The 27,406-nt window shown below is 55.5% G+C and overlaps 1 protein-coding gene across 1 annotated transcript; it reads left to right on the top strand.

Annotated features, from left to right (window-relative positions):
- Positions 1–7,538: 7,538 nt before the first annotated feature.
- On the top strand, positions 7,539–27,330 carry DCHS1 (dachsous cadherin-related 1; the record flags this gene model as incomplete). The annotated part of the gene is made up of 20 exons (XM_084255198.1): positions 7,539–9,329; positions 14,614–14,802; positions 14,899–15,130; positions 15,268–15,504; positions 15,826–16,851; positions 17,072–17,265; positions 17,483–17,579; positions 17,677–17,834; positions 18,020–18,884; positions 19,479–19,718; positions 19,805–19,930; positions 20,513–20,722; positions 21,442–22,320; positions 22,454–22,567; positions 22,695–22,906; positions 22,995–23,149; positions 23,347–23,477; positions 23,573–23,856; positions 24,285–24,423; positions 24,719–27,330. 20 exons carry the CDS (start codon positions 7,539–7,541, stop codon positions 27,328–27,330), a joined length of 9,891 nt encoding a protein of 3,296 aa, XP_084111324.1.
- Between the last annotated feature and the right edge of the window lie 76 nt (positions 27,331–27,406).

Here is a 27,406-nt window from a genome sequence, read left to right as displayed (position 1 = left end):
TGTAGGCCTTACGTGGATTTTCGTTGAATAAATATATTAATGAACCATTTCACATGCCTGTTCTTCCCCATTTTTTTCTTTGTTTCCTGGAGACCACTGAGCATTCTCTGGTCACTCCCCGCTCTCACCACCTAACCCCATGTGCACCTGACCCGCTCCCTGGACTGGCAATTGCTTCATCACTGATCTTCTCGCACCTTGTGCGCACTGTCAGTTATTCTAAACCACAGCTTTGCTCATTCTCCTTCTCTGTCCTGTTTCCTGGCCAGTTACATGACCCTTGATCAGGGCACTCCAAGCCTTACCAGAGAAGCAACACGGTGGAAGAGGAAGCACTAGCTCTGGAGTCTGTCAGAGCTGCATTCTCGGAGCTCTCTGCTGCCTGCTCTCAACCTCGGACTCCTCATCTGTGCAACAATCATTGTCCAGGGTGATCATGTGTCAGTAACAGCTTCACTGTGTGCCAGTCCTGTGCTAAGATTTTTGTGACATTTCTTTTAAATCCTGTATCAAATATATAAACTGGGCACTCTATCCCCATTTTGCAGAAGAGGAAACTTAAGGATTGGAAAGGTTTAACAGTCTGCCCAGGGATACACTAAATGGTAGAGTCTGGATTTGACCTGAGTCTGTCTGACAGTGGGTCCCATCTCTTAGCCAGATCAGAGATGAGGGATCGGAGCTGGGGCACACTCACAAAATGCTTGCAGTGTGCCAGGCACGACGTTGACACCGTGTGGTAGTAGCATTGTCTCTATAAGCAAGGAAATGGAAACACTGAGGCATTAAACGACTTGCCAATGTCACACTGCTAGAAAGCAAATGTGAGCTGAGGAATCAAATGCAGGCGGCCTGGCCCCAGAGTCCATGTCTGAGTCTCTGGCTTGTCCTGCCTCGCTGCAACCCGTGGCCTCGGTGTTGGAGGAGCGTGGTGCTTGTGCACAGAGGAGTGGGTCTGTCTGACATCTGGTCTGTGGCGAGCTGCTGGTCAGTTCATCCTCTCGCATTTCCCTCTGCAGGAGGTTTGCATTCTTAAGACTCCTGAAACTAGTCATCTGCTCTGACTACTGAAACCAGTGGCCACTTCTCAGCTGTCTTCTTACTCCAGCTCTCGGCAGCTTTGCACACTGTTAATTCCTTTCTCTTTGGTGAAGTGTTTCTTCCCTTAATTTCTGTGATACTGTTTCCTTTCCTTTCTCCTCAAAGAATCAATTTCTCCTCATCTGCCCCTTAAATGTGACTGGCCCCCCAGTTCTGTCCTGGATTCTCTTCTTACTCGGCATGTCCTCTGTTTGGGTCACCACACCCTTGGCTTTTGGGTAGCCCTTGATTTGTGCAAGCATATTCCACCCAGACCTGCCCCGGGCTCTAGCAGCAGACCCAGCTGTGCCTGGGACATCTCCACATAGGGGTCCTGACAGGCACCCAGAAAATGGCTTCCCCTCCGTGATATCCTGACGGCACTGCTTTAATAACCAGGCCGGACCTTCTCCCAAAATGTCAGCGGCCACCTCTTACCACTTCACCTCCTTCCATCTTTCTTATCTATGTCCTCTCAGTCCTGCTGCTGCTGACCTAGGTGGTTACACGCACCTCCTCCTTGGCTTCCCTCCTCCCAGGCCTCCATTGTCTTGCTAGGATTCTCCCCTCCGCTCCCCAGGAATTTCTTCCTCTCTCCATCTTCCCATTCTCCCTGACTCCCTGGCAGCATGGAGCGCATAGTCCTGGGATCACATAGAGGCTGGGTTAACTCAGGAAAGTTGTTTCACTTGAGCCTCAATTTCCTCAATGGAAGGCGGGACACCTTTCTCACAGGGTTGTTATGATGATTGAGATACTGTCTATGAATTGCCTGGCAGAGGGCCCGGTGCACTGTAAAAGCTCAGAAAATAGACTTTCCCTTTGCCTCCTCTGCTCACATCTGTCCACAGCCTCTCCCTGAGATGCCCCTTGGGAGCCAGGCATCGGGAGGGTCAGAGCCCGCCCCAGGCACTGCCCTGGCCCCTGGCCCCTGGCCCCTGGGGTTGGCCCAGGGATTTCTGGGAAGCTAGTTTGTCAGCCTGCTCCTCCCTCCCCCTTTCCCTGGTTCTGGCTTCCCAACGCCTGCAGTCTAGCTGTTCCTGTCTCTGACTTAACTCCCCTTTCTGTGTGAACTGCACTCACTCTTTCCTTTCCCTGCATAATTTGCTCTCCCTCTTGTTGCCCCACTCCCCCACCCCCAATTCTCTCGAGTCCTCCTCTCTCCTTTATGCCAAGTCCTATATCTACACCTCCCTTTGCTCGCAGAGGCTACCCTCTTCTTCCGGCCTGCCCTGCGTGGATCTGCCTTTCATAGCCCCCTCCTCACCTTGATGTCTTTCTGGTCCCTGCCCCTCCCTGGCCCTAGGACAGGAAGTTGAGGGAGGAGGCCTGGTATGTGCCAGCTCTCCAGGCCTGCTTCCCCTCAGTAGTTTGGGCGACTCCTCTACCTCCTCCTGCAGCACCCCCTCCCATATGGTCCCCCTATGCCTCCCCCAGCCCACCTCTTTCCTCTCCCATGTTCCCCCTTGCTCCCAGATCCTGTAGACACACAGATCTTGGGTAGGGGGAGAATTGACATCACATTTCAGGCCCCAATGAATAGTCTTGCCCCTCCCCCTCCTAATGAGAACCAGCTGTGGGTCCAGAGGCCCAGATGTGGGGCTAGAGGGGGAAGAGCAGGATGGATCCAGAGGACAGAGTAACAGGCCCAGGACAGAGTGGGGGCTTGTGTAGCCAGGCAGACCTGGGTGGGAGACGAGATGTGACAGGCTCAGGGTAAGAAAGAAGACAGATCTGGGCCGGAGGCAGGACAGACTGGGCAGAGAGACAAGATGGATGGTTTCGGCCAGATCTGGAGGAAGGGGAGGGAAGGGGCAGACCTGGAGAAGGGCGAGACAAGAACAGGGAGGAGGAGCAAGTCTTGGGGAAGAGGCAGTGAGAAACCCTGGACAGATGGGGAGAGATGGTGCTGAGAAGAGGGCTGGAGAGGGGATGAGACAGTCTCCGGAGAGAGTCTGCAGTTCGAGTTTGGAACTGGAAGCTCTGGAGCAGGAAGTGATGAGACACAGTCCAGACAGAGACCCCAGGGACCTAGAGGTCACAGCTGCAGCCACAGAGCTGACCAGGCGCGCCCCGGCAGCATGTGTGAGAGCGTGCCTGCGTGTGGGTGGGTCTGCGGGTGTGTGCACTTGCCGGCCTGTGTGAGTCTGGGCCCGTGTGAAGTAGGTCTGTGTGTGTGAGTGTGCCTGCATGTATATATGAATTGTGTGTGGGTCAGGGAGGGGGTGTTTGTGGGAGTGAATGCGCCTGTTCGTGTAAGGACTGTGAGAAAGTCTGTGTGGGTGTCTGTGTGGATTCCTGTATGGTGAGGGGTGGGAGCTCCCTGTGAGCAGATACGTCCATCTGTGTGCGTGTATACATGCTTCTCTGTACCTGCGAGCCAGGGTATCTGTGTGTGTGTGCGCTGGCTGTGTGTATGTGAAGGGGGCCCTGCTGCGTGTGTGCATGTGTGTGTTGAGTGTGCCTGTCTGCTCTTGAGTCTGCGTCTGTGTGCCTGGTATGTGTCTGTGACCTTGTGAGTGTGTACCTTTGTGTGTCCACTGGGAGAGTGTATGGGCTTGAACTCCTCTTCAAGGTGATCCTGCTCCCAAGCGTTCATATCGTACCATCCTTAAACCCTTTCACACAGAAAATATCTTGAGCAGGTACTATACACCATGTTTTGTGCTATACACAAAGGTGACATGACAGTCATGGCCCTCAAATAGTTGACATTCTGTCCCTGGGTGGGTAACAGATCACTATGGTACAGAGTATAATAAGTACATCGACCTGCTGTCCCATGTCTTCTTACCCCCCAACCATATCTGTTTTCACTGATGGATCAGTGAACAGGCTCAACTTTTAACCCTTGACCCTTAGTCCAACCTCTAGGCCCTGATCGCTCACCTGAGCCCTATGCCATCTCCGTATGCTCAGCCTCCCTATTCCCTGTTCCCTCTGTGCTCACTCCAGCCTCCTTGTTCTGATCCTCTGACCTGGTCTTCCAAGTGGCAGCTCCTTGGGTTCCTCAGACCTGAGCCCCGAGGAGAGGCTCCTCCTGAACGTATAGAGCTCCAGAACTCTGAAGCTGGGGTGAGGGGCCCAAGGGGGATGGTGTTGGAAACTGATGAGAGCATCTACTAGACCCCCAGCTCTGGGCTCCTTTCTTCCACTGTCTCTGGTTCTCACAAAATTACCAAAGCCATTATAGAGATCAGGACAATGACCCTCAGACTGAGACACAAGCTCAACTCAAACTCCAAAGTCCCTGTTCTTAGAGAGATGGGACAGATGGGGGTGGAAGTGTAAGTAGGGAATCAGATACTCTTCTCCCTCAGGACAGGAAATCCTAAAGCAGCAAAAACCTACAAACACCTAGAGGCACACTTCTGTAGGCACTGACATGGTTGTTTCTATGGAACCCACACTTCTAGCCCTGGTGCCTCAGGGCCCGGGCTCACATGCATGTGTGTGTCATCTGACCTGGTATGAATGTGGATGTTTCTCTGTCATTGTGTGAGTTGCTCGTGTGGAATTCTGAGATTCTGACCATTCGCTCAGCACTGTTGCTGCTCACACTATACCTCTGCTAAATGCTAGGGAATCAGAAGCTAGACCTTCATGTTGCTGCCCTCAGGGAGCCAGCAGTTCAGTGAGGGGCGGGAGATTGGGAAGCAGGGGGTGACACTTGAATAAATCAGGGCTGAACAAATACATGACAATTTGTTGTCAGAGTGCAGCAAAAGCTGTGGGGGCCCAGCAGAGGGTACAGCTGGCTCTGAGGGGGGGGTAAGGGAGATACCACAGGAAACGGTCACTTGGAGAGGGTTTTAGAGGCTATCTCAGGACAAGGGACTAGTGCGCAGGAGGAAGCATTTGAGAGGGAGCATGGTAATGGGGACAGTGAAAGAATGCAAGGTGTGGTAGGGGAGAGTAAAGGTGGGCACACTGGAGAGGTGGGCAGGGCTTGGATCAGGAAGATATATTAGGAGATTGGGCTTTATCTCGTAGGGTATCTTCTATACCCAGTTTCCACAAACACCTTGGCACTGCAGGCTCAAGTTTGCATGTATGTGTCCCTGCATTTTTTTTCTTCAGAGGAGCAGTTTTCTGCCATCAGTAACAAGATCCAGTGTGAGCCTTTCGTGGGCAGTGTTTTGGTGAGTGTGTGGATCGCTCTGACCAGGTAGACATGCATCTCAGGGTCCAGTCCAGGAGCAGGGGTCCAGGGAGGAGCTGTGGCAGGAACGGAAAGGGAGATGACAGTGCTTGAACTGGCACAGGCGCTGTGCCAACAAGAGGAAAGGGCAGACTTGGGACAGGTCTAGTTGAGATGGTCAGGTTTTGAGGACCTACGTGGAAATCAAGTCTAAAAAAGCAAGAAGAGCTTCCAAGTGGTGGTGCTGTTCAAAGGGAGGGGAAAGGAGGAACAAATCAGCTGGAGGGGAAGGCCAGGGCTGCATTCTGAAGGAATTCCAGTGTACAGCTGGATGTATGTCTCTGGGGCTCTCCAGAGCTGCAGCTGGATATTGGAAAATCACCACAGATAGATGGCACACTAAACATGATTGATGTATCTGGACTGAAGGCGTAGGAATGGATTAGATCACCGGGTAGAGAAGCACAGGGAAAGATGAAGCACAGGGCTGAGTCCTGCAGAACAACCAATTTTTAAGAGACAGATGGAGAAAGAAGAACTTGTGGAAGAAACTGAGGAGCAGGCAGAGAAGCACAAGGGAAGCAAGAGGTGGGGAGTCACCTTGTGACCCCTAGAGGATAAGGCTTCACAAAACTAGTGATCAGTGATTCAGAGTTTTAGAATCATCGAGGAAGATGAGGATAAAAAAGTGTCCGTTGGATGTGGAACAGTGATCACTGGGAGCTCAGTAAGAGCGTTGTCACAGGAGAGAAGCCTCGCTGCACAGAGGAGGGGGAGCATGAACGGTGGGGCGGGTGGGAACCAGCCTTTCAGAGGGCGACCTCTCCACTGAGTCTGCTCTAACTTCACTAAAGGCCTTTGTGGGGCTTCAGGCCTCTTCCTTCTTGAACTTCAGCAGCAGTTGGAACCTTGGAACCTTCCTCCCTGATTTTCCTTCTCTTTCTGGCCAGTTTAGGACATCTTTGTCTAGCTGATGGCTCAGACCAGAAATTTTCCCATCATCCTTGACCCCCATCCCTTCCCTTCAGGCAGTCATCAAGCCCTGCCAGCTATTCTGCTCTTAAACCTCCCGCAGAGCTATCCATTTCTTGCTGTTTTCATTTGCTCATTCTCATCCAAGTTCAAAGCAGTGTCATTGCCGGATCCCCACACAGGTGTAGAGGGGGCCGTCCTACGATAACCATCCTGTGTGTTTTCCAGAGGGCAGCAAGAGTAATGTTCATGGCACTCTTCCTTAAAATGCTATGGTGGCTTCCGTCTGCCTTAGCATAAAGTTAAAATCTTCAGTGTGGTTTATGAGGCCCTGCCCCACTCCATACCCTCTGCCCCTACCATGCTGCACCTTGTCTCCTCACCCACCCTCAAACACTCGGTCTTTTCTTGACTGTAGACCCATTCTAAACTTTTGCACATTCTGTTCATTCTTCCAGATGTTCTTCGTTGCTTTCTGTCTCTCCTTCCCTGTCTCCATTGCCTAGCTAACTAACACCTACTCAATAAGTAGATCCTAACTGGAAGGTCACCTCCTCAGAGAAGCCCTCTCTGATTCCCTGCCTATTTTAAGCCTCTCTTAGTTGCCCTCATAGCTCCCTGTGCTCCCTTAACTACCCTTATCAACCTGCAATTACTTGTTCAACTCCTGGACTGTAAGCCCCAGGCAGTCAGGGACTGTTTCCTTTATTCACTGATAAGTTCCAAGTAGGGACTCAATCTTTTGTTGACTGGACAGGGGCATGGAGCTAAGGGAATGTATTTATAATATAGGAGAGCCCTGAGCATTTTAAAATGCTGATAGAGGGCTCCAGCAAAGGAGGAGGTTGATGATTCAAGAAAGATTACTAAGCACATGATGGTACAGAGATTATTAGTCCTGGATGAGAAGAAACACAAGAAGAGAAAGGATTGGCCATACTTTTAATTCTAGAGATGGAAGGAAGGAAGTCTGAGGGCATTCAGACTGAAAAATAGGAAGCAAAAGCAGTCTGCTAAAGGGAGGGGTGCAGGGAGTGGGCAGGGTGAGGGTGGGATCCCAAGGGAATCCTGAAGCAGAAGCTTCTGGGCCCAAGAGGAGAGTGAGGCAGCACAAGACCTCTGTTGGGGACCAAGAAAGACTGAGTGTTGATGTGGCCCACACCCCAAGTCTCCCGGGACTGTTGATTTCCCCCATCGTGACCTTTTTCTTCTGCTTTTCTCGCAGGTCAGGGAGCCTGAGCTGGAGCCAAGGCCCACGTTGGACCTGATCCAAGGCCTGAGATCAAGCTGGGCACAGAGCCTGGCCTGGAGCTGGAGCCCAAACCACAAGTGGACTGCCCCTGTCATGCAGAAGGAGCTGGGCATTGTGCCTTCCTGCACTGGCATGCAGAGCCCCAGGCCCTTCCCCTTGCTGCCATTGCTGCTGCTACTACTGCTGGGGTCCAGCGTGCCAGGTACCTGGGGTCAGGCAGGGAGCTTGGATCTGCAGATTGATGAGGAACAGCCAGCGGGTACCCTGATCGGGGACATCAGCGCAGGGCTTCCGGCAGGCACGGCAGCACCTCCCATGTACTTCATTTCTGCCCAGGAGGGCAGTGGTGTGGGCACAGACCTGGCCATTGATGAACACAGCGGGGTGGTCCGTACAGCCCGTGTCTTGGACCGAGAACGGCGGGATCGATACCGCTTCACTGCAGTCACTCCCGACGGTGCCACCGTAGAAGTTACCGTGCGAGTGGTTGACATCAACGACCATGCTCCATCCTTCCCGCAGGCTCGGGCTGCCCTGCAGATACCTGAGCACACAGCTCTTGGCACCCGCTACCCTCTGGAGCCTGCCGGGGATGCAGATGCTGGCCGCTTGGGAACCCAGGGCTATTCGCTATCTGGTGATGGAGCTGGAGAGACCTTCCGACTGGAGACACGCCCCGGTCCAGATGGGAGCCCAGTACCCGAGCTGGTAATTACCGGGGAGCTGGACCGGGAGAACCGCTCACACTACATGCTGCAGCTGGAGGCCTATGATGGTGGCTCACCGCCCCGGAGGGCCCAGGCCCTGCTGGATGTGACCCTGCTGGACATCAATGATCATGCCCCAGCTTTCAATCAGAGTCGCTACCACGCCGTGGTGTCTGAGAGTCTGGCCCCGGGCAGTCCCGTCTTGCAGGTGTATGCGTCCGATGCTGACGCTGGCGCCAATGGGGCGGTGACTTATGAGATCAACCGGAGGCAGAGCGAGGGGGATGGACCCTTCTCCATTGACGCACACACGGGGCTGCTGCGACTGGAGAGGCCTCTGGACTTCGAGCAACGGCGGGTTCATGAATTGGTGGTACAGGCACGGGACGGTGGCTCTCACCCTGAGCTAGGCTCGGCCTTTGTGACTGTGCACGTGCGAGACGCCAACGACAACCAGCCCTCCATGACTGTCATCTTCCTGAGTGCAGATGGCTCCCCCCGAGTGTCTGAGGCTGCCCCACCTGGCCAGCTCGTCGCTCGCATCTCTGTATCAGACCCAGATGATGGTGACTTTGCCCATGTCAACGTGTCCCTGGAGGGTGGAGAGGGCCACTTTGCCCTGAGCACCCAGGACAGCGTCATCTACCTAGTGTGCGTGGCGCGGCGACTAGATCGGGAGGAGAGGGATGCCTATAACTTGAGGGTCACTGCCACCGACTCAGGCTCGCCCCCACTACGGGCTGAGGCTACCTTTGTGCTACATGTTACTGATGTCAATGACAATGCACCTGCCTTTGACCGCCAGCTCTACCGACCTGAGCCCCTGCCTGAGGTTGCACTGCCTGGCAGCTTCGTGGTGCGTGTGATGGCCCGGGACCCAGACCAGGGCACCAATGGTCAGGTCACTTACAGCCTGGCCCCTGGAGCCCACACTCACTGGTTCTCCATTGACCCCACCTCAGGCATCATCAGCACGGCTGCCTCACTGGACTATGAGTTGGAACCTCAGCCACAGCTGATTGTGGTGGCCACAGATGGAGGCTTGCCCCCTCTTGCCTCCTCTGCCACAGTTAGCGTGGCCCTGCAAGATGTGAATGATAATGAGCCCCAGTTCCAGAGAACATTCTACAATGCCTCACTGCTGGAGAACACCCAGCCCGGAACCTGCTTCCTGCAGGTGGGTAAGCGTTGAGCACAGCAGGATGCTGTTGTGGGAAGGAGTGGATCAGAGGGTCACAAGGGACCTCAGAGAAGGAACCAAGCTTTGCAGGTGCAGCTGTTAATGGTGACTTCTGCCAGAGGGTTTGGATGTATCTTCTGAGCTCCAAAGTCTGTGCAAACAGTGAGGGTTAATGAGAAAATGAAGAAAGCAAAGTGCGAGAGGTGGGCCAGGTAATCTTGGCAACTGAGGGAATGAAGATTGGATCTAGAGGAAGTGTCTTACAGTGTCAGGAAGTGAGAGAGACTCTCTGTAAAATTTCAAAGTTGTTCTGGAGGATTAGGGATAGAGACTGTGTACAGCCATGCAGCTCCAGTTCCCCAAGGGAATTGCTAGCATTTACAGAGCCCTCCAAGCCTGGTCCAAGGCTGGGCTGTGCTGGAGGAAACCCCCATCCTGACCTTGGAGCTGAGCCTTGATGGAACACTTGGCTCAGGCCCAAACAAGAACTATCTAGTGAGATCCCATTGTTCAGAGCAGGAAGGCTTCTTGGAGAAAGAGGTAAGAGACCTGGACAGACTGAGAGCTACAGAGTACCTGCAAGTCAGGCCTGGAGAAGATGGAGGGAGCATGAAACTGGAGAGGTAGGTTGAGGCCAGAAAGCAGAAGTCTTTGGGCACCAAGGTGTGGGGGATTAGGACTTCATTTACAAGGCAGAGGAGGTTCTTGAACTTCTTTGAGCCAGAAAAGGGTGTGTCAGATTGGTTTTTGTTTGTTTTGTTTTAAAAAAAATTTGGAGCAGGTTTAGATTCACAGTAAAATTGAGTGGGAGGTACAGAGGTAGATACACCTGGCCCCTACTTATTTATAGCCTCCCTACCATCAACATCCCCCACCAGAGTATTCATTGGATACAACTTACAAACCTACATTGACACATCATTATCACCTAAAGTCCATAGTTTACATTCGGGATCACTCTTGGTATTATACATTCTCTGAGTTTAGACAAATGTATAAAGACATATATAATGGAATTATGTGATGGCGTTCATTACAAAATTATACAGTGTGATTTCAGTGCCCTAAAAATGCTCTGTTCCACCTGTTTATCCCTTCCTATCCCCCAATTGTTTTTTTTAAGGAAACAAACTTGCTTTAAGGGTAAAGTATGGATTAGATCAGCAGGTAAGTGATACATTCAAGAATTAATTTACTGTGAGCCCAGCAGACAGCTGCACCCTGGGGCAAAAGAACAGCCCTATTCCCAGGCACTGCCCATCTAGACTGAGAAAGGCACCAGGAACTAGTGCTGCGCCTGCGGCTTTGGAGGTGTCATAGAAGTGCAGAGGAGAGGCCTTGGAGAACCGACTAGACTTTACCAAATGCATAATGAGGGCTGGGGGAGTGGACAGGAACTCCAGGGCTGCAGAGATACCTGCAGACCATGATGTGCTCAGGGGACAGCATTCTTCAGGCTGGCCTCTGCTGTGCTTATGAAAGAGTTAAGGAGAGAAGAGAAAAGACAGTAGAAAGGGATAGGTGACAGTTTGGATTTATCTTAAAATTCCTAAGGAGTCATTAAGGGGCTCTAGGCAAATCTGATATGTTATTAGAAAAACTGCTTTGGCTTCTCCGGAGAGCATGGATGCAGGAGAGGAGACAGGCAGCAGGGAGGCCTCTCGGGAGTTCAGTGCTTGAAGTCTTTGTATGTCAGAAGCCCACCAGAGCCCAGAGCATCTTCTCAGGGGCTGCCTGTTGACCTGGGCTCTGGGCCAGCGCCTGGTCTGACTGATCTGATGATGAATATTTGCCTGCCTCTGCTGTCCAGCACCCACCCGCTCTCTCTCGTGTCTGCTTTTCCTTGACTGGGGGCCAGTGGGCTCCTGCTTCCAAACTTCTGTCCTCGCTAAGTGCCTGAAGCAAGAGGGCCACTCTCTAGGTAGTTTCCTGGAGTTTTTATCGTTAGTAACCAAAGGGATAAAAATGGCCATTGGATGTTCACAACTGTTATATTCAGCATGCATTTATCCGCCATGTGCGGGTCATTGTATTAAGGATATGGAATACAGTTATGAATGGGTGACACCTTCCCTCCCCCCCAACACACACACACACACACACACACACACTTGGTGAAGCATCAATTGGGGACATTCTGGTGCAAAGAAGCAGTAAAAAAATTACTGCAAGGAGAGGAGTTCCATGATAGGTAGATATATGAGTGACAGATAGATACGATTGTTGTCCCAAAGGGAAGGGACCCTTGAACTTGAGCAGGAATTTGTGCGGGACCTGGAAGGGGAAGGGTTCCAAGCATGCAGAGGAGAGGGAGAGCCTGACTTGCTCAAGAGCCTGCAGTGGCTTCGTATCTCTGAGTTTAAGGTGGGAAATGAGGCTGCGGGTAACCCGGATAGTGCAGCGTCACGCCAAGACAAGGGGACTGAGCTTTCTTCTTCAGGGAACACTGAAGATTTTTTAGTAGAGGAATAATATGATCATATTTGTTTTCTCAAAAGATGCTTTTGGTAGTCAGAGCAGTGATTCACAACTGGGGGTGACTTTGCCCTCTAGAGGGGATATTTTAGCAATGTCTAGCGACATTTTTGACGGTCACAACTGGTGGGATGCTATAGGTGCCTGGTGGGTAGACAACAGCATGACAAAGACTTAACTGGTTGAAATGTTAATCAAGCAGAGAAATCATGGCTGAGAAATCTGGAGGTAGGGGATGGATTAGAGGGTCAGACACCTATGTGAAGGGAATTCCAATAGTCTGGGGAGAGATGACTCAGGCCTGAGTCAGGACAGTGAGAGTGAAGGAGAGGGATAGACAACTAGGAGAGATGAGGATTTCCTTAGTCCCTGGTTGATTGATATACAGGGAGAGTGTAAATATATACATATGTCTAGTGGGAAAAGGCAAGAACAGATTCCTGGCTTGAGCAACTGCGTGGATGGAAGAGTCATTAGAAAAGGGTTTGGAATGATCACGAGTTCAGTTCTGGACAGCCTGGATTTAAGGTGCCTGTGGGACACTCAGGTGGAGATGCTGAGCAGGCATCTGGACATACAAGTTTGGAGCTCAGAGCAGGAGTCTGGGTCAAAGTACAGACTATGCCACAGAAGTGGAAGAGAAGGTCCTGGAAGAGTTTAGAGTGAGAAGAGGTCCAGGAGAAATTCAGAGAATACAATAGGTAAGAACAGGCAGGGGAAGATAAGAGGGCTGGGGGGACACCGTGGGAGAAGAAGTAGGAGAGAGTAGCCTCTAGAAGCAATGGGAAGGAGATGAGGATGGGTTAGATGTGGTGGGTTTGTGGTCTGGAAGGAAATTCAGAAAGTTTACAGATAAAGGTCTTTATTTTCTTCCTGAAATTACGCATCTGATGAGAGCAGAGAGGGGTGAGGTAGGCACAAGAGGAGAGAGATGAGGCTAGTTATAGTTTTGGGGCAGAGAGGGAGAGCCTGCTGAAAATGGAGACTGTGCAACCTCAGCTTGAGCTGCTTGGGCTGGGAAATTCACCTCTCCTTGGTCATTTCCAGTCACTGGCTCCTGCGCCTTTTAGAGGCACTTCCTGACAACTTCCCCTGACCACTATTTATTACTCTCTTCCTGCAGCGAGTCAGAGGGCAGGGGTCTTTAACAGCTTCTGGAGATGGTGCCGCAGCTGTGCTGCAGCCCCCCCACAGATTGATGCAGGGGGGAGTTTGTCTCCTGGGATATCTGGGCCCACAGCCACAGTAAAGATTTGGGGCGGGAGCCGTTTCCAGGGTTCAGCCATGGCAGGGTCTTGTCTCTCCAGAGGGTAAACAATGGCACAAATCACTTCTGTCAAGGGCCCGGGCAACAATCAGGAGTCCTTGGCCAACTTTCTCTCTGAGCAACAATTTCTGACTCAGAAAGGGGAACTCTCCAGCTTCCTCTTACAGCACGTCATGACCCTGTGGCCCTTGGAGCCACAAAGAGCACTTTGTCACAGCCTCTCCTGAGGGCCTGATGTGCACCCAGTTAGTTTGAAAGAAACGTCTGCTGTAGGCAGGGCAAGCAGACTGTTCCTATGCTCAGAGAGAAAACAGACACAGAGTATGTAGTATGTACCCTGTGCCTGGCCCCGTCCTAGTCTCAGGGGCTCTCAGAACGCTGTGTCCTGCTGACCAGGCTCTAAAATGTGCAGACATTGCTGACAGCAATGTCCTGTCTTCCAGCTTTTCCTGAACCAGTCTGTGAGGTGCCCAAGAATTAACCAGGAAAGTCTTCCTCTCCTCCTGACTTTTTGGGGCACCCCAATGACTTGAGAATTTAAATGCTGTCCCCACAGATCAGCAGCTCTCCCTTGTCCACTCCCATTGAGGTTGGTTTTCAAGGTGAAGGGCTGCTAAAGTGCAAAAACCATTGACAGAGCTGACCCTGGCCACTCTAGTGATCAGATTCCAGTATCAATCAGACCCCCTCTGTAATGAGCAAACTCAGTCAAGAGGAGGCTGTTAGGCTGTTGGTCAGCCACTTCTCTTCTTGAAGTGGCTGTAGGACGAGCTGGGGGCACTCATTCGCTCTGATCCACTTGGAATCAGTCACTGCCCTTAGAACTCTTCTTAGTAAGTACACTTGGGCCACATTATTTGCAGATTCTTGTGGATTCTGTATCTGAGTCTGTCAGCCCAAAGTCAATACCCACAGAGGTTTTTCAGCCATTCCCAGTGTGCGCAGAGTGATAGAAAATTCGAGGGGCCCAAGTGCACCCACCCCTGGCTGAGGCTGGACCAGGCAGCGGCTGCCCTGGTGTTTCCGCTCTTCTCTGTTCACACGGGTTCTTTTCACAGTTTATTCAGTGCCACAGGTTTGCGCTTTTGTGCTTTTTGTTGGTGATTTTGCTGTTTAAAATGATCCCGAAGACCTGAAGTGCCGTCTGATGTTCCTAAACACAAGAAGGCTGTGATGTGCCTTCAGACAACACATAGCTGGGTAAGCTTCATTCAGATTTGAGCTACAGGGCCATGAGTTCAATGTTAATGCAGCGACCATAAGTGTTAAATAAGGTGTATTTAAACACACATAAAACAAGGCTGTGTATCGGCCAGTTCACAAAAATACTGTGATCAGAGACTCACAGGTACCTAAGCCCGGTGGTGAGGTCTCAGCTGGGTTAGGTTTTGGGCCATGTTACTTGTCACTAGCCCCCTCTGTGTGCCCGCCAGTCGGACTCGACACCAGCCGTCCCAGCGCCTGCTCCTTCTAATTGCATATCAGCTCTGGCTTTTCTCATCCAAAAGATGGGCATCACTTACCCCAGCCTTTCCCCAGGTGACAGCCACAGATGCAGACAGTGGCCCATTTGGCCTCCTGTCCTATTCCTTGGGAGCCGGACTTGGAGCCTCGGGGTCCCCCCCATTCCGCATCGATGCGCATACTGGTGACGTGTGCACGACCCGGACCCTGGACCGCGACCAGGGTCCCTCGAGCTTTGACTTCACAGTGACGGCTGTGGACGGGGTGAGTGGGCAGACTGTGGGCAGGGTGGGGCCTGGGGTAGAGCATTCACTAGGGCCAGACAGGGCCCGCCTGACTTACAGCTGGATGTCTCACTAGGGAGGCCTCAAGTCCATGGTATATGTGAAGGTGTTTGTGTCTGACGAGAATGACAACCCACCCCAGTTTTATCCCCGGGAGTATGCTGCCAGCCTGAGTGCCCAGAGCGCACCAGGCACAGCCGTGCTGCGGGTGTGTGCCCATGACCCTGACCACGGGCCCCATGGGCGGCTATCCTACCACATCCTGGCCGGCAATAGCCCCCCGCTCTTTGCCTTGGATGAACATTCAGGTAAGGATCCTTCCATTCTCGGGGCCTCCCCCCAAACCTCCCTTCCCACCTGCATAAATGACGTACTCCCCTCCTCCCAGAACTCTTCTGCTCTATTCTGCTTCCTTATACATGTCTGCTTCTGTTCCTCCTTCTAGGGCTATTGACCGTAGCCTGGCCTTTGGCTAGACGGGCCAACTCTGTGGTGCAGCTGGAGATCGGGGCTCAGGATGGAGGTGGCCTGCAGGCGGACCCCAGTGCCCGGGTCAATGTCAGCATTGTGCCTGGAACCCCTGTACCACCTGTATTTGAGCAACTGCAATATGTCTTTTCTGTGTCAGAGGATGTGGCACCAGGCACCAGTGTGGGAGTAGTCCAGGCACACAACCCACCAGGTATCACTAAGCGTCACACTACATGGTCTTATACCCAGATGCCCCAACAAGCTCTAGCTCAGGGCACCTTAGAGTATCACACTGCAGATAGCCCCAGTATAAAACACCCTGGAGGTACAAACTCCAGTACCTCCTTGGGCAAGCACTCTGCTTTACCCCCAGGCACATGAATATCACCCTAGTGTCACCTAACTTCTCTTCACCTAACACCTGCCCCTCCCCCTGATGCTTTGAAAGACACAGGTATGGGTACTGCCTACCCCTTCTTGGGAGCAGAGGTCCAGGCCCTCTCTTTCCTGATCCCTCTCTCCTCCTTCCTAGGTCGCTTGGGGCCTGTGACCCTCACCTTATCAGGCGGGGATCCCCAAGGACTCTTCTCCCTAGATGGGGCCTCGGGACTGTTGCAAACGCTTCGCCCTTTGGATCGGGAACTGCTGGGACCGGTCCTAGAGTTGGAGGTGCGGGCAGGCAGCGGAGTGCCCCCGGCTTTCGCTGTAGCTCGGGTGCGTGTCCTGCTGGATGATGTAAATGACAACTCCCCTGCGTTCCCTGCACCTGAAGACACAGTGTTGCTGCCACCAAGCATTGCCCCAGGGACTCCCATCTATACCTTGCGGGCTCTGGACCCTGACTCAGGCATTAATAGTCGAGTCACCTTTACACTGCTTGCAGGGGGTGGTGGGGCCTTCTCTGTGGACCCCACAACAGGACATGTAAGGCTTATGGGACCACTGGGGCCCCCAGGGGGGCCAGCCCATGATCTGCAGCTGGAGGCCCGGGATGGGGGCTCTCCACCCCGCACCAGCCACTTTCGGTTGCGGGTAGTAGTACAGGACTTGGGGGCCCGGGGACTGGCTCCCCACTTTGATAGCCCTACTTACCGTGTGGACCTGCCCTCAGGCACCACCCCTGGAACTCAGGTTCTGCAGGTGCAGGCTCGAGCACCAGATGGGGGCCCCGTCACCTACCACCTTGCAGCAGACGGGGCAAGTAGCCTCTTTGGCCTGGAGCCACAGAGTGGGTGGCTGTGGGTGCGAGCAGCACTGGACCGTGAGGCCCAGGAATCGTACACATTGAAGGTAATGGCAGTGTCTGGGTCCAAAGCTGAGTTGGGGCAGCAGACAGGCACCGCCACCGTGAGGGTCAGCATCCTCAACCAGAATGACCACAGTCCTCGCCTGTCTGAGGAGCCCACCTTCCTGGCTGTGGCTGAGAACCAGCCCCCAGGGACCAGCGTGGGCCGGGTCCTTGCCACTGACAGAGACTCGGGACCTAATGGACGTCTGACCTACAGCCTGCGACAGCTGTCAGAAGACAGCAAGGCCTTCCGCATCCACCCTCAGACTGGTGAGCACTGCTACTCAAATTCCGAGACCCCTTAGCTCCATCCTCAGATTTAGGAGCATCCAGTCAGCATCCCCAGAACCTGGCTGTGAGGACCAGGACTGAACCTGGAGTTTCACCCTGGCATTCCTTCCCACACCCCAAACCCCAGCCTCTAGGCCACAGGCTCACAGGTTCTGCACCCCCAGCTATCCCACACATAATCCTTATCCTGCACTCCCAGGAGAGGTGACCACACTCCTAACCCTGGACCGTGAGCAGCAGAGCAGCTACCAGCTCCTGGTGCAGGTGCAGGATGGGGGAAGCCCACCCCGAAGCAGCACAGGCACCGTGCATATTGCAGTGCTCGACCTCAATGATCACAGCCCCACCTTCCTGCAGGCTTTAGGGGCTGCTGGCGGCGGCCTCCCTATACAGGTAAGGGAAGTAGCAGGACCCTGCCCTGAAGATGCAGGAGAGGGGGTGGGGCCTCCCCAGAGAAACATAGGTGTGGGGAAAGGATAGACTGCCTCTTAGAACATGTGTGAGAGCAAAAAAGGGACTCTGCCTACACAGAGATGAGGGGAACTCATCATTCCTGAGTTGTCTTCAGAATGGAAAGAGACAACTGTAGGTGAGTTGTGTGTCCCCATAGGTACCAGACCGTGTGCCTCCAGGAACACTGGTGACAACTCTGCAGGCCAAGGATCCGGATGAGGGGGAGAACGGGACCATACTGTACACACTATCCGGTAGGGAGTGGAAAGAAGGGAGTTGCTGGGTGATAGCATGCCCCCATGACCTGTTCCTTTCTGCCATCCAAACCCTCGCCATCCTCTGCCTGCCCAGGTCCTGGCTCAGAGCTCTTCTCTCTGCACCCTCACTCGGGGGAGCTGCTTACTGCAGCACCCCTGCTCCGGACAGAGCGTCCCCATTACGTCCTGACACTGAGTGCTCATGACCAAGGCAGCCCCCCTCGGAGCTCCAGCCTCCAGCTGCTGGTGCAGGTAAGGCTGCCTTTCATCCTGTCTGCTTCCCCTGGCAACCACCGCCGGCCCTTCGCAAGACCCTCCCCGCTAAGGGTTCCTGGTACCTTGTAGAGAGACGACCCTTGCAGCTGCCCAGCTGGCCAGCTTGGATCCCCTTTTGGACGCTCCACCTGATTCTGCCCACCCTCCCTGGTCCACCACAGGTGCTTCCCTCCACTCGCTCGGCGGAGCCCCCGCCGGATCCCTCGGAGCCAGACCCCGCGGCGCCGGTGCCCGTGGTGCTGACGGTGACGGCCGCGGAGGGGTTGCTTCCCGGCTCCCTGTTGGGCTCCGTGGCGCCGCCGGAGCCCGCGGCGGGGGGCGCACTCACCTACACGCTGGTGGGCGGAGCCGACCCGGAGGGCACCTTCGCGCTGGACGCGGCCTCGGGGCGCTTGTACCTGGCGCGGCCCCTGGACTTCGAGGCGGGCCCCGCGTGGCGCGCGCTCACCGTGCGCGCCGAGGGCCCGGGCGGCGCGGGCGCGCGGCTGCTGCGCGTGCAGGTGCGCGTGCAGGACGAGAACGAGCACGCGCCGGCCTTCGCGCGCGACCCGCTGGCGCTGGCGCTGCCCGAGAACCCCGAGCCCGGCGCGACGCTCTACACCTTCCGGGCGGCGGACGCCGACGGCCCCGGCCCCAACAGCGAGGTGCGCTACCGCCTGCTGCGCCAGGAGCCGCCGGCGCCCGCGCTGCGCCTGGACCCGCGCACCGGGGCGCTGAGCGCCCCGCGAGGCCTGGACCGGGAGGCCACGCCCGCGCTGCTGCTCCTCGTGGAGGCCGCCGACCGGCCCGCCAACGCCACCCGGCGCCGCGCCGCGCGCGTTTCTGCGCGCGTCTTCGTCACGGATGAGAACGACAACGCCCCCGTGTTCGCGTCGCCCGCGCGCGTGCTCGTCCCGGAGGACCAGCCGCCCGGGCCCCCCGCGCTGCACGTGGTAGCCCGGGACCCCGACCTCGGCGAGGCGGCACGTGTGTCCTACCGCCTGGCTGCGGGAGGCGACGGCGCCTTCCGGCTGCACGCCAGCACCGGTGAGAGCTGGCCCCCCGTCGGGGTAGAGGGGTGCTGAGGTGGAGGGGTGCTGAGGTGGAAGGGTGCTGAGGTGGAGGGGTGCTGAGGTGGAGGGGTGCTGAGGTGGAGGGGGTGCTGAGGTGGAGGGGTGCTGAGGTGGAGGGGTGCTGAGGTGGAGGGGGTGCTGAGGTGGAGGGGTGCTGAGGTGGAGGGGTGCTGAGGTGGAGGGGGTGCTGAGGTGGAGGGGTGCTGAGGTGGAAGGGTGCTGAGGTGGAGGGGTGCTGAGGTGGAGGGGTGCTGAGGTGGAGGGGGTGCTGAGGTGGAGGGGTGCTGAGGTGGAGGGGTGCTGAGGTGGAGGGGGTGCTGAGGTGGAGGGGTGCTGAGGTGGAGGGGGTGCTGAGGTGGAGGGGGTGCTGAGGTGGAGGGGTGCTGAGGTGGAAGGGTGCTGAGGTGGAAGGGTACTGAGGTGGAGGGGGTGCTGAGGTGGAGGGGTGCTGAGGTGGAGGGGGTGTTGAGGTGGAAGGGTGCTGATGTGGAGGGGGTGCTGAGGTGGAGGGGTGCTGAGGTGGAGGGGTGCTCAAGCTTGCATCTGACCCGCCCTGTGACACACCTAGGGGCGCTGTCCGTGGCGAGGTCGCTGGACCGGGAGCAGAGAGCCGAGTACTTACTGACCGTGGTGGCCTCAGACCACGGCTCCCCGCCGCGCTCGGCCACGCAGCTCCTGACAGTCAGTATCATCGATGTCAACGACGAGGCACCTGCTTTCCAGCAGCAGGAGTACAGCGTTCTCTTGCGTGAGAACAGCCCGCCTGGCACATCTCTGCTCACTCTGCAGGCATCTGACCCTGACCTGGGTAAGACTTGGGGGATGAGTTGAGAGGGACGGAATGAGGCAAGGAACCTTATTTACCTTCCCTTCTCCTTCCCTGCTGCTTCTCAGGGGCCAATGGGCAAGTGACTTACGGAGGCATCGCTGGCGAAAACTTCTCCCTGGACCCAGACACTGGAATTCTCACAACTCTTCGGGCCCTGGATAGAGAGGAGCAGGAGGAGATCAACCTGACAGGTACACACTGACGGACCCCAAAAGCCTGAGGTGATGGAAACACCGGTGTTATACCAACCGATGTCTTATGCCAGGTGTCTTCTGGAAGTTTACACCTATTATAGCATAGTTTCTGTTATATTTTTGGAACTTTTTGGGGAGTCAAGGATTTGACAAAGTGAACTGACTTCTAGGTTGTCACCACAGTAATCACACAAACTCCCAAATGCGTGATGTCACAGCTGTGCCCTCTCGGCTTCCCTTGGATTGCACTGCAGCCACTTAACAGAGTCTATCAGTACTGAGCACCGGAGAGTTCAAGTGACTTGTTCAAGTTAACACATCTTGAACACGGCAGAGCTGGCACTTGAACCTGATCTTTTGATTTATTTTTTTTCTGTCATACCACCACTACCCAATATATATCTTGCATGCACCAAGCATGAGAGGAAGAAAAAACATCTGACACATCTGTATCTCTGTGTACTTGTGAGGTATGGGAGATGGCTATTGTCTGGTTTGGGGAGGGATGAGCACTCCACACTGTGGCGTTCTCCAAGGTATAGGGACAGGCTAGATCTCACTGATTTTACTTCCTCACAGTGTATGCCCGAGACAGGGGCTCACCCCCCCTTGTGACTCATGTCACCGTGCGAGTGACTGTGGAGGACGAGAATGACCATGCCCCAACTTTTGGGAGTGCCCACCTCTCCCTGGAAGTTCCTGAAGGCCAGGACCCCCAGACCCTCACCACACTTCGGGCCTCTGACCCGGATGTGGGAGCTAATGGGCAGCTGCAGTATCGCATCCTAGGTAAGACCTGCCCACGCCCCCTAGGCCACCACCCGCTTGCCCAGTTCTTACTCCTTGTTGGCCTGTGTTGCATTCAGCTAGTGTGCCTGATCTTCTTTCCTTCCCTCCGTGTCTTCCATGTTTTCTCTCATGTACACAGCTATATTTCTGAGTGTCTCTTTCTGTGCCTCCCCAGCGCTTTCTCTACCCTGTTTGGCATATTTCTGCATAGGCACAAAGAAATGTTAGGGTTTCAAATAACAATTTTTGGACAGTAATGAGGTTGCAAAAATTATATCAGGTTTAATTGAAAATAAACCAGCGAAAATCAAATGAATCTATGAAAACACATATTTAGGTTCTAAACGGTCTACTGAGAATATTCTAGAAAACACAAGAATATATATGCACACATTAACCATCCAAGTGATGACATCATCACGTCATGTAGCATCTGAACTAGACTGTACATTTGTGAGACCAGGATGAAAAAGGCCAACAATGTTTTAGCATTGCTATGAAAATAGTTTTGCTCTTATGTACTCTCTGAAAGGGTCGCAGGGGCTCCCAGTTTCCCCAGACCACACTCTGAGGGCAGCTGCTTGGTTTCTCTGCCTCTGTCCTCCCAGTTTCTCTGTCTGTACCTCCTCTCATTCTTTGCTTTTGCCTATAAATCACCTCCCTCTCCCATGGGCTGACACATGTATGTCTGTTTTATGTATGCATGCCCTTCTCTGCAGATGGGGACCCATCAGGAGCCTTTGTTCTAGACCTTGCCTCTGGGGAATTTGGCACCATGAGGCCACTAGACCGGGAGGTGGAGCCAGCATTCCAGCTGCGAATCGAGGCCAGGGATGGAGGCCAGCCAGCTCTCAGTGCCACTTTGCTTGTGACAGTGACAGTGCTGGATGCCAACGACCATGCCCCAACCTTCCCCGTGCCTGCCTACTCTGTGGAGGTGCCAGAGGATGCGCCTGCAGGGACCCTGCTGCTGCAGCTACAGGCTCATGACCCTGATGCTGGGGCCAATGGCCATGTGACCTACTACCTGGGTGCAGGTGCAGCAGGAGCCTTCCTGCTGGAGCCCAGCTCTGGGGAGCTGCGCACAGTTGCAGCCCTAGACAGAGAGCAGTGTCCCAGCTATGCCTTTTCGGTCAGTGCCGTGGATGGTGCAGCGGCTGGGCCTCTGAGCACCACGGTGCCTGTTGCTATCACCGTGCGTGATGTCAATGACCATGCTCCCACCTTCCCCACCAGCCCCTTGAGACTGCGCCTGCCCCGCCCAGGCCCCAGCCTCAGCACCCCAACCCTGGCTCTGGCCACTCTGCGAGCTGAAGATCGAGATGCTGGTGCCAATGCCTCCATCCTATACCGTCTGGCGGGCACACCACCTCCAGGCACCACGGTGGACTCTTATACTGGCGAAATCCGTGTGGCTCGCTCCCCTGTAGCCCTGGGCCCCCGGGATCGTGTCCTCTTCATCGTGGCAACTGACCTTGGCCGTCCAGCTCGCTCTGCCACTGGTGTGGTCATTGTTGGGCTGCAAGGGGAGTCTGAGCGTGGACCCCGCTTTCCCCGAGCTAGCAGTGAAGCCATGCTTCGTGAGAATGCACCCCCAGGTGGGTTCCCAGCCCTCTCTTGCAGCTTTGTATCCCTGGATAGGCTGGGATTATTCACTAAAAATGCCCTCGAAGCTCCCCGCCCCACCCCCGTCTAGTGTTCACAGTCCAACTAATACCATCTTCTCTGTAGGGACTCCTGTCACCTCCCCCAAGGCTGTCCATGCAGGGGGTTCAAATGGACCAATCACCTACAGCATTCTCAGTGGGAATGAAAAAGGGACATTCTCCATCCAGCCCAGTACAGGTAAGGGGCAGAGGACTTGGTAAGGGGCCAGCTCCTTAGGGAGAAGCTGCCCTTGAGTAAAGGGCCTCAGAGAAGGAGGCTCCCCAGCCGGCAGGGGCACTGTCAGTGATGCACTGTCTCCCTCCAGGAGCCATCACAGTTCGATCAGCAGAAGGGCTGGACTTCGAGGCAAGTCCACGGCTGCGTCTGGTGCTGCAGGCGGAGAGTGGAGGAGTCTTTGCCTTCTCTGTGCTGACCCTAACCCTGCAAGATGCCAATGACAATGCTCCCCGCTTCTTGCGGCCCCACTACGTGGCCTTCCTGCCTGAGTCCAGGCCCTTGGAGGGGCCCCTGCTGCAGGTGTGGGGTGTGATGGGAAGATAGGGGCAGGGGCTGGTCGAACTTGTCTGTGCCCAGGCCACTGCCAGCAACCTCCTCCTCCCACTAGGTGGAGGCAAATGACCTAGATCAAGGCCCCAGTGGACAGATCTCCTACAGTCTGGCCGCATCCCAGCCAGCACGGGGATTATTCCATGTAGACCCAGCCACGGGCACGATCACTACCACAGCAATCTTGGACCGTGAGATCTGGGCTGAAACACGGTAAGGCCTGGGTTTTTAGATGCTGAGACCCCATCCTGGGTCCATCTGGTTTCAAGCCCTGGTTGAATCTTCCTCCATCCCTATGCCACATCCTTAGACACCCCCCCAACCCCCACCCTGTCCTGAGTCTTCCCCCAGCCTGCCCAGGGTTCTGTCTTATCCCTGGGCCCCACCCCTTGACTGTGTTTTGTGACCAGGCTAGTACTGATGGCCACAGACAGAGGAAACCCGGCCCTTGTGGGCTCAGCAACCCTGACGGTGATGGTCATCGACACCAATGACAACCGCCCAACCATTCCCCAGCCCTGGGAGCTCCGAGTGTCAGAAGGTGAGGGCTGGGTAAAGAGGGAGTACAAAGGGCGGTCCCAGCCTGGAACTCAGCGTGTCTGGTGCCATGCCAAGCGCTTGTCCCCTGTCTTGCAGATACACTCTTGGGCTCAGAGATTGCACAGGTAACAGGGAATGATGTGGACTCTGGACCAGTGCTGTGGTATGTGCTGAGCCCATCTGGGCCCCAGGATCCTTTTAGCGTAGGTCGCTATGGAGGCCGTGTCTCCCTCATGGGCCCTCTGGACTTTGAACAGCGTGACCGCTACCACCTGCAGCTACTGGCACACGATGGGCCTCACCAGGGCCGTGCCAACCTCACAGTGTTTGTGGAGGATGTCAATGATAATGCACCTGCTTTCTCACAGAGCCTCTACCAGGTACTGATGCCCCTGGATGTTCCCCATCCTGGGCCCAGGGCCATTCACATTGGAGGAAAATGATGAGGCTATAGAAGCATCTGGAGTGTGCTGGACATTCAGGGTGGTCTGGGCATGGGCTCTGGGGATGACTACCTCCCATCTCAAACCAGCCTTCCATATCCTGTGTCCAGTTTGAATCCTGTGCCCAGAAATGGGGGAATACAAGTTTTTAAGTCCTGTTAAACGTGGCTAACAGTGTAGGTACAGAATTGTAGCTAGCTGTGCATTTGTGGTTTTATCACTATTATTTGTTTGTTTGAAAACTGATGAGTACGGGCCCCACACCTGAACAGCTACCAGGCCAGGCTTATGGGGCCAAACTGCAGAACATGGACTGAGTGGGCAGCTGGGAAGCTTGGCCATAAACGCTTGTCCTCATATCTCAGGTAACGCTGCTCGAGCACACCCCCCCGGGTAGTGCCATTTTCTCCGTCTCTGCCACTGATCGGGACTCAGGGGCCAACGGTCACATCTCCTACCACCTGGCTTCCCCTGCTGAGGGCTTCAGTGTTGACCCCAACAACGGTGAGTCCTTCCAGGATCTTCTCCCTAATCTTTGACTATGTTGGGCCATATTCTGAGCTCATGCCTAGAATTTCTTGCCCAAACTCTGAACTCCTGGATCTCTGACTGAGATAGGGCGGTTCTTCCCTTGTCTCTTTTAAGTCCTGTCCTGACTGCATGTCTGGATGCCATCCCCCGAGTCCTGGAGGCCATTCCATACCTTCCCTGTGTGTCGGGGTCCTGAAGGGTCACTCCTCTGCTCACCCACAACAGCCTCTGCTGAATGCATGCATGTTTCTCTCTGTTCCTCTCTCAGGGACCTTGTTCACAACAGTGGGAACAGTGGCCTTGGGCCATGAGGGGCCAGGAGTGGTAGACGTGGTGCTGGAAGCACGAGATCACGGGACGCCCGGCCGGGCGGCGCAAGCCACGGTGCATGTGCAGCTGCAGGACCAGAATGACCATGCCCCAAGCTTCACCCTGCCTCATTATCGTGTGGCTGTGACTGAGGATCTGCCCCCCGGTTCCACTCTGCTCACATTGGAGGCCACAGATGCTGACGGGAGCCGGAGCCATGCCACTGTGGACTACAGCATCGTTAGTGGCAACCGGGGCCGAGTTTTCCAGCTGGAACCGCGGCTGGCTGAGACTGGGGAGGGTGGTGGGTTAGGACCCCAGGTGCTGGGCTGCCTGGTGTTGCTTGAACCTCTAGACTTTGAAAGCCTAACCCAGTACAACCTAACTGTGGCTGCAGCTGACCGGGGGCAGCCACCTCGAAGTTCAGCCGTGCCCGTCACAGTCACCGTGCTGGATGTCGACGACAACCCACCTGTCTTCACCCGAGCATCCTACCGCGTGGCGGTACCCGAGGACACGCCTGTGGGAGCTGAGCTGCTGCATGTAGAGGCCTCTGACGCAGACCCGGGCCCACATGGTCTCGTGCGTTTCAAGCTCAGCTCAGGTGACCCTTTAGGGCTCTTTGAGCTGGATGAGGGCTCAGGTGCCTTGCGATTGGCTCAACCCTTGGACTGTGAGAGCCAGGCTCAACACCAGCTTGTCGTGCAGGCTGCTGACCCTGCTGGGACACACTTTGCTCTGGCACCAGTGACCATCGAGGTCCAGGATGTGAATGACCACGGCCCAGCCTTCCCCCTGAGCTTGCTCAGCACCAGCTTGGCTGAGAACCAGCCTCCAGGCACTCTTGTGACCACACTGCATGCAATTGACGGGGATGCCGGGACTTTTGGGAGACTCCGCTACAGCCTGTTGGAGTCTGGGCTGGGGCCCGACGGCCGAGAGGCATTCGCACTGAACAGCTCAACAGGGGAGTTGCGGGCACGAGTGGCCTTTGACTACGAGCACACGGGAAGCTTCCAGCTGCTGGTGGGTGCTGCTGACGCTGGGAATCTCTCAGCCTCAGTCACTGTGTCAGTGCTGGTGACTGGTGAGGACGAGTATGACCCGGTGTTCCTGGCTCCAGCTTTCCATTTCCAAGTGCCAGAAGGTGCCCGGCGCGGCCACAGCCTGGGTCATGTGCAGGCCACAGACGAGGATGGAGGTGCCGATGGCCTGGTGCTCTACTCCCTTGTTACTTCTTCCCCCTATTTTGGTATCAACCAGACTACGGGTGCCCTGTACCTGCGGGTGGACAGTCAGGCACCAGGCAGCGGAACAGGTGCTTCTGGAGGTGGGGGTCGGACCCGGCGCGAGGCACCACGGGAGCTGAGGCTAGAGGTGGTGGCACGGGGCCCTCTGCCCGGTTCCCGGAGTGCCACAGTGCCCGTGACTGTGGATATCACCCACACTGCACTGGGCCTGGCGCCTGACCTCAACCTGCTATTGGTGGGGGCTGTGGCGGCCTCCCTGGGAGTTGTGGTGGTCCTTGCATTGGCAGCCCTGGTCCTCGGGCTGGTGCGGGCGCGTAGCCGCAAGGCTGAGGCGGCACCCGGCCCTATGTCACAGGCAGCACCTCTGCCCAGTGGAACCCTACAGAAGCTGGGCCGAGAGCCACCCAGCCCACCGCCCTCAGAGCATCTGTATCACCAGACTCTCCCCAGCTACGGTGGGCCAGGAGCTGGAGGGCCCTACCCCCGTGGCGGCTCCCTCGACCCTTCACACTCAAGTGGCCGAGGCTCGGCAGAGGCTGCAGAGGATGATGAGATCCGCATGATCAACGAGTTCCCCCGCGTAGCCAGTGTGGCCTCCTCCCTGGCAGCCCGTGGCCCCGACTCAGGCATCCAGCAGGATGCAGATGGACTGAGTGACACATCCTGCGAGCCACCTGCCCCTGACACTTGGTATAAAGGCCGCAAGACAGGGCTGCTGCTGCCAGGTGCAGGAGCCTCTCTGTACCGGGAAGAGGGTCCCACGGCCACGGCCACGGCCTTCCTTGGGGGCTGTGGCCTGAGCCCCGCACCCACTGGGGACTATGGCTTCCCAGCAGATGGCAAGCCATGTGTGGCAGGGGCCCTGACAGCCATTGTGGCTGGCGAGGAGGAACTCCGTGGCAGCTACAACTGGGACTACCTGCTGAGCTGGTGCCCTCAGTTCCAGCCGCTGGCCAGCGTCTTCACAGAGATTGCTCGGCTCAAGGATGAAGCTCGGCCATGCCTCCCTGCTCCCCGTATTGACCCCCCACCCCTCATCACTGCCGTAGCCCACCCAGGAGCCAAGTCTGTGCCACCCAAGCCAGCCAACACAGCTGCAACACGGGCCATCTTTCCACCAGCCTCTCACCGCTCCCCAATCAGTCATGAAGGCTCCCTGTCCTCAGCTGCCATGTCACCCAGCTTCTCCCCATCACTGTCTCCTCTGGCTGCTCGCTCACCCGTTGTCTCACCATTTGGAGTGGCCCAGGGCCCCTCAGCCTCAGCACTCAGCACAGAGTCTGGACTGGAGCCGCCCGATGACACGGAGCTGCACATCTAGCTGTGGCCCAGGCTGGGCCCCGACCTGGGATGCGCACAGTGTCCCCAATGCAGGCCCCATCTGAGCCTGCCCTGGG

Source organism: Talpa europaea (genome assembly GCF_964194135.1).
Source record: "Talpa europaea genome assembly, chromosome: 1".
NCBI lineage: Eukaryota > Metazoa > Chordata > Mammalia > Eulipotyphla > Talpidae > Talpa > Talpa europaea.
Note: the sequence above shows the minus strand (reverse complement) of the source record. Positions and strands in the feature narration are given on the sequence as shown.